Raw genomic sequence first — 15,121 nt, forward strand, 5'->3', positions numbered from 1 at the left:
TTAGCGTGTCTTAAAGAGGCTTCTAATAAAAAGCAGGTACCTGTTCTCACGCCAGTCTTCTTTCACAGTGCTTAGATAAGTCTGTTTTAACAGAAAAACAAATCAAGGCACATCACGACTTCTTTGCGAGAAGGTACAACGTTGATACTTGAAAATATTCTCACAAACAATTAACACCCCGATGGTGCGACAAGAGAATCGTTCACAACCCTCTTCAGAAGCCATGAGTGAGACATTGTGAATATCACTCACCTGTGAATTTTCAAGTGGCCTTGAAATCAAGATTGTCTCCAAAATGTGCAAGAAATGTTTTTTTTTTTTTTTTTAAATTAAGGCTGATTTCAAGGTTGACTTGAAATCAGGGTTAAATTTATGAGTTGCCTTAAAATCAAGGTTTTTTTCAAATGTGTCAAAATCCCTCTTTTTATATCTATTGGAAGCGTAAAGTCTTTGAATCGACCTGTTCTACACCATAAAGGGCTAAAAGATGCAAAGCGGGAGTAAGTATCGAAGATCTCGCTTATTCGATTGTGCTTATCATTTACAATGTATTGTAGGTATCGCTTTCCTTGGGCACAGTGAACCACAATAACAAAGATGACAAACAAAGAAAAATTCATCTCCATTTACGCCTTTGTAACTGATCTCCGCGTATCAATAAATAAAATTTACCACCTGATTAAATTTTCATAGCTCCCAAGTGAGCGAGGCAGTGACTGTAGGAGACTCTGTTTTGACTTCCTTTGTTTCCATCGATGGTCTCGCATGACCTTCGCTGATCTCATTGACGGACGGTTGTTTAATATTTTCCAAACGGTACCCCATCACACTTTCACTCTTTTATTTTCTTTTCTTTTCTTATATATACACAAGATATTTCTTTGACCTGCAGATAACAGATGTTATTTTTTTCTTAACTAAATAAAATTTGACTTAATTATATCACGCTGGAAATAAGACAGAAATGAAGAAAGAACACATCTCAAGAGAACACAAAGGTAATCGCTTGCACATATGAAGACACTAAAAGATACACAAGTAAAGAAAAAAAGGAAATGAAAGACCTAGAGTTTTATCGATAAACGAAATATATCGTAAACTGGTTCAATTTGTTTCAATTTTTCTTCATTTGAATCTGTAACTTACCACTTTTTGCTTTAAGAACAATTGACCAATTTGTATTCGTTTATAGTCAGTACCGATGTGGATCACGATGTTTTGACCATTCCTTCATGTATATCAGTATTCACTAGTATGTACTCGTCTGTCACTTGTATGGACTCGTATGCCACTAGTAGTACTCGTGCGTCGCTTTAGTCACGATAGTTCTCTCTAGACGGTAAGGTTGACTGGATACCCGTTACCTTATAAAGATGATGCTGAGATAGCCAAAGAAAGGACTGAACTTCGGTGTAGCTCTTAAGAACACATTCCTGCCACAGAGATCATCGCCAAAGCTTAATCAGCGTCCAGAACACCCGACTCCGAACTAGCGAACACTTTTAGTAAAGCGGTTACCAATATACTTCAACATGCAAACTATTAGTCGCAGAGCAGGCGTAATTTATGCCAGCGAACGCTAAGTATTTCCTTAGTGAAGATCATGGCCGCCATCTTTTAATTTAATAACAGCGAAAGCCTGGGGAGAGAAAGAAATTTGTACCAAGGGGAGGTCGACGGTCAAAAATAATGAGAGGGGTAGGAGTGGGGGAGTGAAGTCTTCCTCTTTCCCCACCCTCTTACCCACTGCCTCTATCTCCAAATTAAACATGGCCGATTGAACAAACGATCGCGTACTTCTTAATGTGAACTCGCCCTTTATAAGACGCCTGTAGGTTAGCAAACTTTTAGAGCGTAACGCCAAGAAGCTTAAACGACTGAGAGCCTGTTCACATGGAGGTGGCGAACCCCTGGTAGGTGAGGTAACCCGCCCAGGTGGGGTAACACTCCTGTTCATATAATCTCTTATTTCATCTTGGTCACGTTTATTTGGGGTGACCCGCTTAGGCGGTTGCTCGGTCTACTGAGAAGGGTTACCCTGTCATGTAAACGTCCCAAGGTAGGGTAACCCGCCTAGCCGGGGTCGTGTTCATGTTCCAAAAAGGTCAAATAAGCACAAAATTAACGAAACACCAGTGTGTTAAAACTTTGTACATTTCCTAACCGTCCCAATGCAGAGCTAAAACGTGAAAACACCCATTTTTACGTCCTCCTAGTAATGAAACCTCGACGGCTATTTAGTTACCTTTTTACTTTGAGCTCAACACTTCATTCACATGTTATATTGAAGTGAAGACGCTTTACCGTCAGCAACGGTGAATACATCGAGCTATTGGCCAAAATCTTTGAAGAAAATGCATTATGTTTTTGCGGCAACGTTTTATAACACGTCACCGTAGTGACATCTTAAACTTCTTAATTACAAACAACCTCGAAAAACTTCAGGTAATTTAGTGTTAAGAACTGAGTTGAATTGGCCACCGTAAAGAATTTAAAGGCTGACTTATCGAGCGTTAGCCCTTTGTTAGGGCGATTGGAGGAATTGTGGGTTGTGTGTGGATTTATATGCAGGAAATGGAGCTACGCTATTGGTGGGAATATGGTGACGAGAAAACAAGAATAAATTAGGTGAATGAAAAGTGCTCGTTGATGCTGTGGGGACTAGAAGTGCCGATTTGGAAGATAAATTTTTGTTCTACTGTTTTGCGGCTTTCTGAACTGCCTAGATCTTGGGAAAAGGCCGCAAACTGCCATATGCACTCTTTACGGTGGCCAATTTACGTTTTCAACTCAGTTGTTGACATTAAATTATCTGTTACACTCTCCCACCGACGCAGCACCACATTTTATTTTTAGAAACTTGCCCCCTTTAGTCGAAAAAATTCAGCCCGGTTTCCCGGGTTTTTAAGATTTATGTTCACGTGGGCTATTTTTTCGACCACTGCTAGGCGGGTTACCTTACCTACCTGGGGTCCCCCACATTCATGTAAACAGGCTCTGAAATCCCAAACTTGCTTAATGAGCCCTGTAAATATGTAAATATGGTATTAACTACCGTGAATAAAGAAATGTCTTATGTTTGAACTGCAGATTAATAGTGAAGATGAACAACAACAACAATGGTTCCCCCAGTGAAAGCCCATGGATGCTGTCTAACCTGTCCTCCTTCGTTACGGCATCTGAATCAACATTTTGTGAACACACCGAAGGTTTAAGCAGAGGTTTTCGGTGAAGTGATCGCGTTTTAGTTTATAAATGGTTAGTACATGCCTTATCTCAGATCCGATCACGGATTGACAAGAGTTGTGAGGCGATGATGATTGGACGTCACAATAGATTGTTTTCTCTAGCGAGGCAATCTCATTCTTACTTCGTCAAATGAAACTAGCGTCTGTAGCAACCATATCTTTCACCCAATCCATCAGAACACTCATATCACTGTACACACCCAGTTTATTGGGCTCTCCGCACCCCACTCCCCACGAAACGACGCCAGAAAGGTACCATAACCCACTTTCTTGACACGCCAGCGGTCCTCCACTGTCAAACTGACACGGTCCCACTCCTCCTTCAGCTGAACCTGCGCAGAGGGCCCTTTCATGTATGAGGCCGTTATAAATCTCCGGGTTGTTACACAGTTCCCTCGACACGAGTGGAACCTGTGCCTCCTGAAGCATCGTTGGATGAGGGCCATTAGTTGCCAGTCTTCCCCAGCCGGTAACGTAGCATTTAGTGCCTGGGAGAAAACGTGCATCGTTTGGCATCAAGCATATTGGAAAGGTACAGCTTGTTAATAACAACTTCTGCTTCAAAAGAACCATGGCTGAGGGAAAAAATATAAAAATACCTATGCACTCAAGGTTCTTTCTAAAGTTTTGTGTGGTTTAGTGTAGCTTTTGTCCCTCAAGACATGATTAGTACCCGCTCGATTAAACATAGCGTTCCCCCCCCCCCCCGCTATTTCTCCTCCAACTTAAAAAGTTATAAGCCAGAAAACTAACCAAATTTAGAGGTCATCCATGTATTCGTTGAATTTGAATTGAATTCAACGAATAAAAATAAAAATCTACAGCCTCTATTCTTCAGTGCAGGCCATGTCTCACTAATCGAGCTGCCAAGGTCTATTAATAAACGAAGGGGACATGATGGCACACTTCCATTCCCTTTCTCCCCTACCTCCACCAGTTTTCGACTTTTTTAATAATCCTTAATCTACTTCTCCTCATATTCTATGCTCTCTTAGTCTTACTAAAAACTAACTAATTAAAAAACCCAACTTGTGTATGAGGCACACTTGCAGCGCTCTACCTGAGAAGAATATCCCTTTCAGGTATGTAAGAACTTTCTGTAGGCTGCATATGTACGTTGACCTGGTTATCATTGGGCTTTCCTTTAAGAAAATATAATTCTGTATTCCATTCTGCTCTCTAGTTTTTTTCCTTCAAATTCTACTCACCAACGTCATAGTCCGACGGAAACTCGTACGTTGGTGCGTTAGATGTATATTGTGGGTGAAGATAGATATTAGAAATCTCCAAGCTTCTTTTGAGAGATCCATTCACTTTTAAATTGCATTCACCTGCTATAACACTCCAGTGAGTTGGGATAGCATCTGTGAGAGAAGAAATTCTGCCTTGTTAGCAAAATGGAGATTGATAAGGTCGCAGAAAAATCAGGATCGGTGAGATGGATTTTCATATCTATACAGTGTTGGAAACGTTGGCCCTCTGTGGTCGGGAATCAAGGTGGAGTGGCCACAGACACCTTTCCTTTTTTAGCCACAAATAACTTCCAAGAGAATTAACCTAGTTAATCATCACACTCTTGTGAATATCAATATTTTGACTTGCCGTCGCAATAAAGGTGATAAGTTCTCCAATTGCAATGAGTATGTTGATTATGCAACATACAACCGTATTGAGAGACCTCTCAGTGTCCTATCATTTCCTAAAATCATGGCAGTTGATAAATTCGGGAGATTTTTAATGTAATTTTACTTTGAAATGATAATTTTTTTAAAAGTGTGCTTTGACATGACTCACCCGTGCGAACAGTACTTTTACGAAGTGAAAGGCTCTTGGGTCTTAGAACATCGGAATAAGGTCTGACTTAAGGGAATTTTCACTTCCTTTACCTTTTCATTATGCCTCTTTTTTCTTTTTAGATCCAAAACCACGAATGTATCAATGAGTTTGAGAGGAGCATGTGTCATGACATACCTTTATCGAAACAGTGAGCAGCAGTCACAATCCAGTCAGAGGTTATCAGAGACCCCCCACAGACTTGTTCACCATCTGAGATCAGTGCTACCTGCCATGGCCAGCGGGACACATGACAAATTTGCCCTCCCATAATACGCTTGGATGAATTTTCCGTAGCGTCATCAGAAAACTGTCTTCCACAATCCTGACCTAGAATGAACAAAGAGATTTTAATTTTTGCAATTTAGCGGTCGACGAAAGAGAACGCACAATAATCAGGTTGTTAGCGACACCAGGAATTTATGTGAGGTTGTCGACTGCCATGCTATTTGATCTCAAGGTATCAACGTTATCTCGGACTGGTGGAACGATCAAAGACGGTCTCGTTATCGTGTTGTGCTCGGATACAATAACAAAGGGAATAGCATACGGCTTTTGATATTCATGTTGCTTTTGGATCGTTCGCTCGAGCGTTTCTTAACGACATTTCACGAAATATCTCATTTCATCATATTATTGGTGCATATGGCTAAATGCCAACTTGATTTCACATTAGTTAGTAAAACTAACATTCAACGCTGCATTACTTTCTATTTCTTCTGGCTAACAGTAGGCGGAAGCGTCCAAAGTACGCGCGACTCGCTCAGAACAATCTCCCTGTTTTTTTTTTCCATTCTAATCAACACCCTAACGCTTCCTTGCTATACCTACGTGTCTCACGATTGATCTTTTAAAATGAAGAGCTATGTATTTAGCGAAACAACAGAACTTGAGACGAAAAATTTTCATTGCATGATACTGAAACGCAAATCATACACGTTAGTGAAGTAACTAGTAACGCAACTAGGGTAACTAGGGTAGCCGCAAAAGTAACTTGAATGTAAAAAAAATTTCGGACACTATATGTTCTTTTAGAGTAGTTTAGCAAATGAAAAAAAAAAAAAAAAAAAAAAAAGGCCATACGTGGGTTGGTATTCAAAGCCCACCTGTCTTAGTAGAGGTCGCAGGTTGGTCAAGCGGTAATAAAAACGACCAAGTCTGACTCTATATTCCGTCGCGCGTCAAGTACTTTTCGGCTTTAGTCAAGTACATGCCAGTAAAGCTTTCTAAAGGTCCGTTCAAATTTCTTTGAAATAAAACGATATACCTCGATGCACGACCATAATCAAACCTCTAAACGATAAGAAACAAGAACACAAAGTTCTCTAAACTTTTCATAATACTCCTACAGTGCAGAAAAGAGATCATTTATGTTCTGATCAAAATAACCAATACAAAAGGAAACAGCGTACGAGCCTTACGCTTGTTAAATTCCATCGAGGGTCTCAAACGGGCTCATAAAACAGGTGTTATAATCACTTTGTTGGGCATTGTGGCGCATTTGGCGTGCTAAAATTTGATGGAGATTTTAGCGGGCTAAAATGTATTTCTCGCACGCTTGCGTGTTTGTCCAGACTGCCTTTTTTGTCATTCCGTTTTTCATTTCTTATTTTCCAATGCCTTCCAAAGAGATAACAATAGTGATACAGTTTATGTTACTGGGTATATATATGTTTTTGGTCCTTTTAGGGGTCATTTTAACCCTGAGTTGGGCACAAAACGTGTTTGTGCTTACGAACAAATAAAGGATTTTGTTTTAATATCAAAGACCGTTTTCCATTAACTGCTAATATTCAACTCAATTCACCTTGCTACTATGTACCAACTAAAAGCGTGGAAGGGCTGAATTTTTGATCGAAAGGATCGAGGTTTGAGCCTTGGTTGTGCCGGACCAGAGTTTTGTCTTCTCTGGGAAAGACTCTCGTCTCGAACAATGCTTCACCGCTAAGGTTTGTAAAATAGTACTGGTTTATTGTCCAACATGTTAGAGGGGTAATCTATAAATAATCTCTACCCCTTTCCAATAAGAATCGGCCCAGTTTATCCCCAGCAAATAAGTTCTTGAGTCGAAAGCGTTTAGCTACACAATACTTGATTTTTTAGGACCTTCCTCGATGAAATACTTCTTGAAGTGACTTTCTGCAAAAGATACAGGCTTTTATTGACATCCGTTTCTATATCAAACCTACCTTTTCCATTAAAGGAACAAACTAGCACCACAAGACAAACAGTCCACTCGACTTTTCCAGCGACCTTCCTGTTGACCTGTGATTAACAAGCATGGAATAAAGATTATGAGGTAATTTCCCGTTTTTAAATCATTCGGCGGAAAAAAAAGGCTTAGTGCACTATAGAATCAAAACCAGACTTTGCATAGAGAGGTAAATTATACAAATGGTTTACACAAATGGTGTGATACAAAAAGATATATCTATCTATTTAGGTTTTTTTCTTAATAGTAGAGGTGAGACTGAGGCCAAGTTACTGAAAAATTAATTGTCACAAATCTTGACTACGGGTCATAACAATCGAAAAAATTATGTCTTACCACGAGAGACTCCATCTATAAACCGTGCAAGTGGGCAAAAACGCTGTTATCTTGCTCCCATCGATTGTTCTTTTTATGGAATGATGTTGAACAGAACTTTTGTAATTACAAAGAGGGTCGGTATGATGTTCAATATCACGCTTTAATTCATTGAAACATTTTCACGCAATCAAGTTCCTTGTTCCAGAGCAAAGGTTGTTACGTGTTGTTGACACAGCATGGAAAAAATTGTAGTAGCGGTGAATATTCATATACTCAATCAGCTATCTTATGTTTCAAGCAATCTGATTCGTTCGCTGTAACGTGCTAATAAACGCTCCTGAGCGAAATACGCGTGAAACACAGTGACTCGATGAACTAGCGTTTCAGAAAAGGGTAGGGAAGCTTTGCTGAAATGATTTATGAGTTAGCGAAGTTTAAAATTATTTTTCCAGAAAACATCGCTGGTATTTGCTTCAATTCGTGTAATTAATTTCACAGCAGTTAAAAGTGTCTGGGAGCCCTCTTGTATTCATTGCTCTAATACTCTAAAATATAATCGTTGTTGATTAGAAAGGATGATTGAGAGCAAATTTTAACAAGTCTGAAGTTGCTTCACGGCTTAGTTGGCACGAAAGGTTTCCTGTGTTTAAAGAGAAATTTGGGTCTGTTCGCCCTTCGATCATCGAAACCAAATTTATAAAACAGTTTGTGACACGAAAAATTGCGACAGGTATTCAAAAGCGTGATCGAACAATCCTTACTTCGATATACGAACACTGAGCTTAAACCGGTTGATATATCATTAACCCTTTAACTCTCAAGATCTGATTTTTAATTCTCACTTGTAGCTGCTTCACATTTCGTTATAAATTAGCTACAAAAATTTGATATTAGATCAAGGTTGAAGCTTTTATCTGATAAGTTTGAGTATTCTCATTACTTGTTTGCGGGATGATTTGTGGATATCTTAGGGAGAGGTTACATGTTAATCTCCTCTGGGAGTTCAAGGGTTAAAGCCGAAGGTCATTTATTTTGCCATATATTTATTAAATATATTAGACTGAAAAAGGTGAGGTCAATCATTGGCATATTACCAGGCATTAGCGCAAAGAAGCTGAGCAAAAGCCTCTCCTTTTCCTTGATTTTTTGAGTATAGAAAATGACAGTTGACAGGTTTAGGTTATATTATTGACTTAAAGTTTGCATAAGTTTCACTATCACAAAAAAATGGCGAACTGATAAAAAAATTTCCCTCATAAAGATCGCGATCTCCGGTCCGAAAACGGGAAGTCAGTTTATAGTAAAATTCTCCGTGGCAGCGCTCAGAACAGTTTTATTTTTGACAACAGAATGATCGTACATTTTCGTACATCCTCATTCTTGTTTTGAACGCCTTTATATCCTACACCGCTGTTGTGTTCAACAAAATTCACGCGATGAGAAAAACTTTATCTTTACTGGTACCTCTCAAAATACTGCTCCTGAATCCTAAAGTTTCTGATACTATCGCTGATTTGTTAACTCAGCCATGATACATCATGTTACTTGTCATTTGATCCAAGAAAAACATTGCAGACGATGCCCTGACATCCATTCTTCTACTGGTCATCAGATCCGCTTTAAGGAGAGTATTTATCCTTCAACTGTTTACTAAATAGTTCGAGAGTCATCGTATTACTGCATCGACGATGTGTTTGCTGTTCATGTTTACATTCCTTTGTAGAACTTACTGTCTTTTAGAACCACTTTCTGACCACATCTTTCCAAGGAAGACTGCTTTTTTTATTTATCTTTCAAATTCCGGAAAACTTTTGTCGAAAAATGACGTCGACGCCATCTTATGTTGAACTGGCCGTGGTGGCATGTAAACGATTGAACTTGTGGTTTACGCGTTGTGTTTTCAGTTGCCTCGGTTCACAAGTGTAGGAAGCGAACTCAAGTGCAAATGCAAGCCAAAGAAAATGAAAGTGTTTTCATTCTTTGCGTTGTCGCTTGCATTTGCATTTGCGTTGGGGTAGTTCACGTGTAAATCCTTGCATTTGCGATAGCGTTTGCATTTGCAGTTACATCCTACGTGTGAACCAGGCATAAGATTGTAAGCTTACGTACGGTAATAAAACCTCAAACACAGCTAACTACGGTCTTCGCAGTGAAACAGGCCTCAGAAATTACATCGGCCGCCCTTCGAGTGAACAACTAAGAGCTTACCCTGATATCCTTTCCGATGTGTTGAGCGGAAAGCCACATCAAACACAGTGGCCGAGTTTTACTGCGCCGTTACCTTGAGAAATCTTCATGTTCCTCTGAATTCGGCTGTTGTCCATTCATAAAACAGCCAAAACTTGCGTTTTACTTTCTATGTTATTTTTTGTGAAGGATTATTAAATATCCAACGGTCTTTCGGCCACGTAAAAACATTCGTTACTACAACATTAATTTCGAATCCAATTGTGTTTTTAGAGAGAGAGGAGGAAATTAACAATTCAGTTTTCTTTTTCGGCTATAGGTCGTAACTTAAGCCCAAAGCTGCTGCTCAGCCGGCAAAACAAAATATGTTTATAAAAACTTGCAACAAAAGTTGGGATGTACCCGCGACTCAACTCGCAACGGATAGGGTTCCGCCCGCTGTGCGCGGGCCAGATGGGAGAATACTGCCCGCTCTTAGAACCAATCAGATTGAAGGATTTGTAGAATACCGCCCGCTCAAGCACTGAGAAAAAAAATTAAGTTGTTCATTCGTTGCTCTATATTTAACTTTACAGCAAAGCAGTTATCTGTTACAAATTAAAAGAAAAACGTGCAATTTAACTTGGACTCCCTTTTATGTAAATGGTTAAATGTGGAAAAGTGACACTAACCTGTCTACTTCCACTTTCCTGGTGGACAGCATCATTCATGTTTTGACGATCTATAAAAAATTCATCAGTCTTATGTCGTAGAAATTGTTTTCACTTTTTCAATACAATCATTATTTATATATATCGTCTTTTTTTCTCCCTTTTTCTTCGTCTATTTTTACCTTGTTTTAGTCTCGTTGCCAATCTGGATGGGGAGTAAAGACTTGCGATCGAAACGAGGGATAATATCACAAAAAATGATTGAGTAGATTGGAAACACATTGAGTAATACTATTTCATGGAAGGGACTTTTTCGTATTCCATGTTGTCAGCCTTCATTCTGTCTCCTTGTGAAGCAGCTTAAGACATCTGGCTCGGCGTAGGCACTAGACATTTACATGCATATTCAAACCAACAAGCTTTCAGCTATCAACCTCAATAAGACTGTTTGGAATGAAAAATTATTTAGAATTTCAATTTACAGGCTAAACGTTTTTAATATCAAGTCTTTAATTTTAGCAATCGGGGGAGATTACTGCCCTAAATACGCAAGAGCACAAAGTACTCGCGTAATTTTATGATATATGGAGAAAACAGATGACAACAGAATGCTTGTTATGTATTAAACGGCGGACGAATTAAGAAAGCGTTTTAACCACCTGGTCGTATTCTAGGATCAATTTATTAGGCTTAGAATTGGTGGGGGGAAAGTTTGCCGTACAATTTTTTCACGTAAACGATCAGGTTAAGATAATTATTGTTCATAATGGCAAATGTTGAAGCCCTATCCACTTCAAAGTACATCATTATCGTCGTGAACGCCTTCACAGCATTTACAGCAATCGTTTTCAATAGTTTAACGATTCAAGCCATAAGGAAAACTCCCTCTTTACCAAAACCTCTGAAAACGTTGCTGTTTAGTCTTGCCGTTTCTGATGTCGCTGTTGGTTTAATTGCTCAGCCTTTCTTCATTGTGAACTTGAATATTTTCTTCAAAACTTTTCCAAAGATGTTGTGGGTAATCCAATTGGCACTCGCTAACGCTTCGTTCCTCGGTATCGTCGCTCTCAGTTTGGACAGATTCCTAGCCGTTCATCTTCATCTTAGATATCAGGAACTTGTGACTCACAAGCGCATTCTTGGTCAGGCAATTTCAGCATGGGTGTTCAGTGCTCTTCTTCCACCCTTTTACGTTTGGATCGATGAAATCAAAAAGCTTATCAATATCACAATCATCATTTGGAGTCTATGCTTCATTTTCATAACTGTTATAAGCGTCAGACTTTACTTTGCAGTTAGACACCATGCAAACCAGATTCAAGCTTTACAAGTACAACAAGCAGCACAGAATGGTGACTTGGCAAATGCCTCGAGGCTGAGGAAATCTGCGGTCAGCATATTTTATGTATATTTTGTGTTTTTAGCCTGTTATTTGCCATTTTATTGTACTCTTCTTGCCAGAAAAATATATAAGGACTTTTTAATTTCGAAAAATTTGTTTTATTTCTCTCAGACACTAATGTTTATAAATTCATCTCTAAATCCAGTTATTTATTGCTGGAGAATAAGAGACATCCGACGATCTATCAAGGACATATTGCGAAATATATTTCGCAGAACTTAAATGCAAATAATGAAAACAGGAAGTTGCATAACTTATTAAAAGTTTAAAAGCCTTATATAATACTCTAAGCCTCAATAATACTCTTTCTGTTTGATGCAGTATCTTCCACCCCTTGACGGCGACCGATTGCCTTGAGGATTTCGGATTGTTCCTTCATCATGGCGTATATTTCGTTTATCCAGTGTTTTAGAAATAAAGAAGAAATGTAAAATGGATTATTGCAGATAGCGTTATTTTAATGAACTGAAATGGAATTTTTGGAATATAACCTAGTTGAACTAAGTAGAGTGCAATTTGGTCTGAAATCATACGCGTGATTACAAAAATCGAACGAGTTTGATCTAAATCCGAAGTATATCCTTATTTCAGACCAAAGTGAATCCCAATCAGCTCAATTGCCACTCTATTACAACCATGAAATCACAAAATGTAAAATTTTATCAAAAGTGTAATCATGAATTTTAAAAATGGTCTGGGGACATATGTTACAAAATCTTGAACACGTATTTGTATTTGTGTTTGTATTTTCCCCTAATTTGATTGGTTACTCCAACAGGCCTTGAAGTTAATCTGATTGCTTGTTTTGTTTTATTGTTGCTTTCTTAGTAGTTGGGAAAATATGCAAAAAAATGCACGATTCGTGAGTTTAATAATGTGCATGCACAACTTCAGTATGCTCATTGGCTAAGAACACGTCAATTAATCCCAAACATTAAAGAGGATTGAAATTGATTGAAGAAAGTTACGAAAGCATAACAAAATAAAATGTCAGAAAGAAGAGGAGAAAGTAACAACCTTTTAATTCAGAGTTTGAGGGGGAATGCTAAGAACAAGAAACACCCAACAAAGCATAAGCGAGTGGCTAAAAGTTTGTAAGTGTTGGGCTATGACAAAAGTATTAGAACAGACTAAGCGGGCGGTCAGATTAAAATTCTTGAGGAGTTTTGCGCAACAGTTCATAAGAAAGACGTGGAAGATTGTGAGCGTTGTAGTCTTCGTGTAAATATTACAGCTTTTAACCGATACCTAACATAGAGAGTGTTCAGACTTCAAATTATTTGAATGTTAAGTTTTTAATAGAATATTTTGTGAAGTTAACCTGATATATTGTATATACCTCTAGTTGTAATTTTAGTCTTTTTCAAATAACAAAATCCCTTGTACTTGAATTTATATGTAAGGTGTTTCTTTCTTTCTGTATGTTTTTGTATTTCTTCTTTTCTTTTTTCTTATGTAATTTAATAACGCCTTTAGTTAAAGTCTTGTCCTGCCTAGATTAGCATTGTAGCTATTTGCAGGACATGAAGTTTTGTAAACCTTATATTTCTTTAAATAAATACATGAAACGAAACACTCGATTTTTCATAATGAAGAGTTTAAAATCTAGAAGGAAGCTCTTGAGGGAAAAGCTCAACTTCTCCGGAAACAAACCAAAGGTAAGCGGCCTAACCAATGAGCCGTAACACGAAACGAGGAAAAGGAAATCATATTTTTTCTTATTTATTGTAAACAAGTAATCACTTCATTTTTCTCGTACAATTTGGGCTAAATCGACACTCATAAATTTTCAAACACTGCAGTATGGTTGGCCTTTAAAAAACTCACCTGTGTTACTCCCACATTGCACCCGAAATCATGTAATTACATGTGCTAATAGCATTGCTGAGTGCCAATCAGATTGCAAGGAGCCAAAGTTATTTCAGAATGGATGTAATGAAGGAGTAAGTTAGTAGCTCAATTAGAAACCAGATAATAGTAGTGCTACGGCATTCATCTACATTTTCATCAGCTTTAACGAGTTCTGAAATCTCAAATTAAGTAAAAGGGTGGTCTTCCTAAAGCTAAATTCGCCTATCAGTGATTAAAAATAGTTTGGAGAAAGCGGGGATAAGCTTGTCAGATGTTTGATATGTATATTTCCGAAATGAATTTTTTTCACATTGCATCTTGCTCCATCATCCTGCCAATAATTTGCGCCATGGCTGGAGGAACGCCGTCGTCCACTCCTTTACTTTCTGCTTTTCCAAACCCAATGATCTTCTCGTAAAGCTTGAAAAATGAAATCATATTCGGTTAAGTGAATGATGAGTGAATAAATGAATGTAGCAATGCATCTTTATCCAACTTGTTCCTTACAATGGACGTTTCATATTCAAAATTTAAAATATCGTCTTTGATTGGCCGAAATGTTAATGTGATTAAGAATGACCAAAATTGAATTTAGTAAATAAACATCAAGCGTGATACAAAAATTCTATAATTTCACAGTCCGACGAGTGCCTTAACATGTTTTTATGCGTAGAATTCCATGATCATAAGCTCTTTTTTAGCCAAGGTACTCTTAAGTTAAAGTTATTTCATATTTTTGAACTGTAGAATGGACTCACACTTTCCAACTGAACTCGCCCACGGCCCATTACTGACAGACTGATCTTCCATTCCTAAGTCGGCACGCCCGAACATTTGCTGTTGTATAAAACATTTTGAATAGTCTCTAATCATTATTCAGCAATGTCTTACTCTGGTTTGTAGCTTGGATTTTCTGTTTGGAAACTCTTCATATTTACCGATCTGCACGCGTTTTAAAATCCATTGTGGGAGAGATTCCTCGAGCTCCAGAAGCAATTCAACCTGTAAAATTAATGAATTTGACGCTTCACATATTCTCCATTTTTCGTTGGAGCCATGTACGTCGTAGTAAGAATCCGTATTGAAATATCTGGCCTGAATTTGTAAGTTCGCCGAGCGCAGTTCAGTCGACCTGGGTGATAATTTTCAACATCTTTGCTTCTTTAAAATTTTTTACTTTCTCTCGACAAAAACAAAAAGAGATTAAAATAAAAAAGAGCAGAATATTTCAGGCTCATTTAGACAGCAGGTTTAACATGTGCACATTATTTAACAAATACAGAAGCCTCGACTGTGCTCTGTTCTGTTATAAAGCACGCAGGAAGCGGCTAGAGCACGAAAGAAGTGTAGGGAGAAACACGAGACGTAGTCGAGTGTGTCTCCTCACTTCTTCGAACAGAGCACAGTCAAGGCTTCTCTA

General features: G+C 38.3%; 2 protein-coding genes across 3 annotated transcripts; one reads left to right on the forward strand and one right to left on the reverse strand.

Annotated features, from left to right (window-relative positions):
* Positions 1 to 826: 826 nt before the first annotated feature.
* On the reverse strand, positions 827 to 7,761 carry LOC149037650 (serine protease hepsin-like). Of its 2 annotated transcripts, none has more exons than XM_089187896.1 (5): positions 7,630 to 7,761; positions 7,271 to 7,346; positions 5,220 to 5,411; positions 4,457 to 4,612; positions 827 to 3,736 (listed from the first exon to the last, which is right to left on the reverse strand). In XM_089187896.1, exons 1-5 carry the CDS (start codon positions 7,642 to 7,644, stop codon positions 3,375 to 3,377), a joined length of 801 nt encoding a protein of 266 aa, XP_089044022.1. In that variant the 5' UTR covers positions 7,645 to 7,761; the 3' UTR covers positions 827 to 3,374. The 2 variants fall into 2 exon arrangements, with proteins under 2 accessions (XP_089044022.1, XP_089044021.1); XM_089187895.1 differs by having other exon boundaries at positions 827 to 3,823.
* Positions 7,762 to 11,120: 3,359 nt separating this feature from the next.
* Positions 11,121 to 12,282, forward strand: LOC149037651 (adenosine receptor A3-like). The gene has a single exon (XM_089187897.1). The coding sequence runs from the start codon at positions 11,215 to 11,217 to the stop codon at positions 12,070 to 12,072; it is 858 nt and encodes a 285-aa protein (XP_089044023.1). The 5' UTR covers positions 11,121 to 11,214; the 3' UTR covers positions 12,073 to 12,282.
* Positions 12,283 to 15,121: the final 2,839 nt, after the last annotated feature.

The sequence above is a fragment of the Pocillopora damicornis genome, chromosome 11 (assembly GCF_964200805.1).
Source record: "Pocillopora damicornis chromosome 11, jaPocDami1.2, whole genome shotgun sequence".
Taxonomy (NCBI): domain Eukaryota; kingdom Metazoa; phylum Cnidaria; class Anthozoa; order Scleractinia; family Pocilloporidae; genus Pocillopora; species Pocillopora damicornis.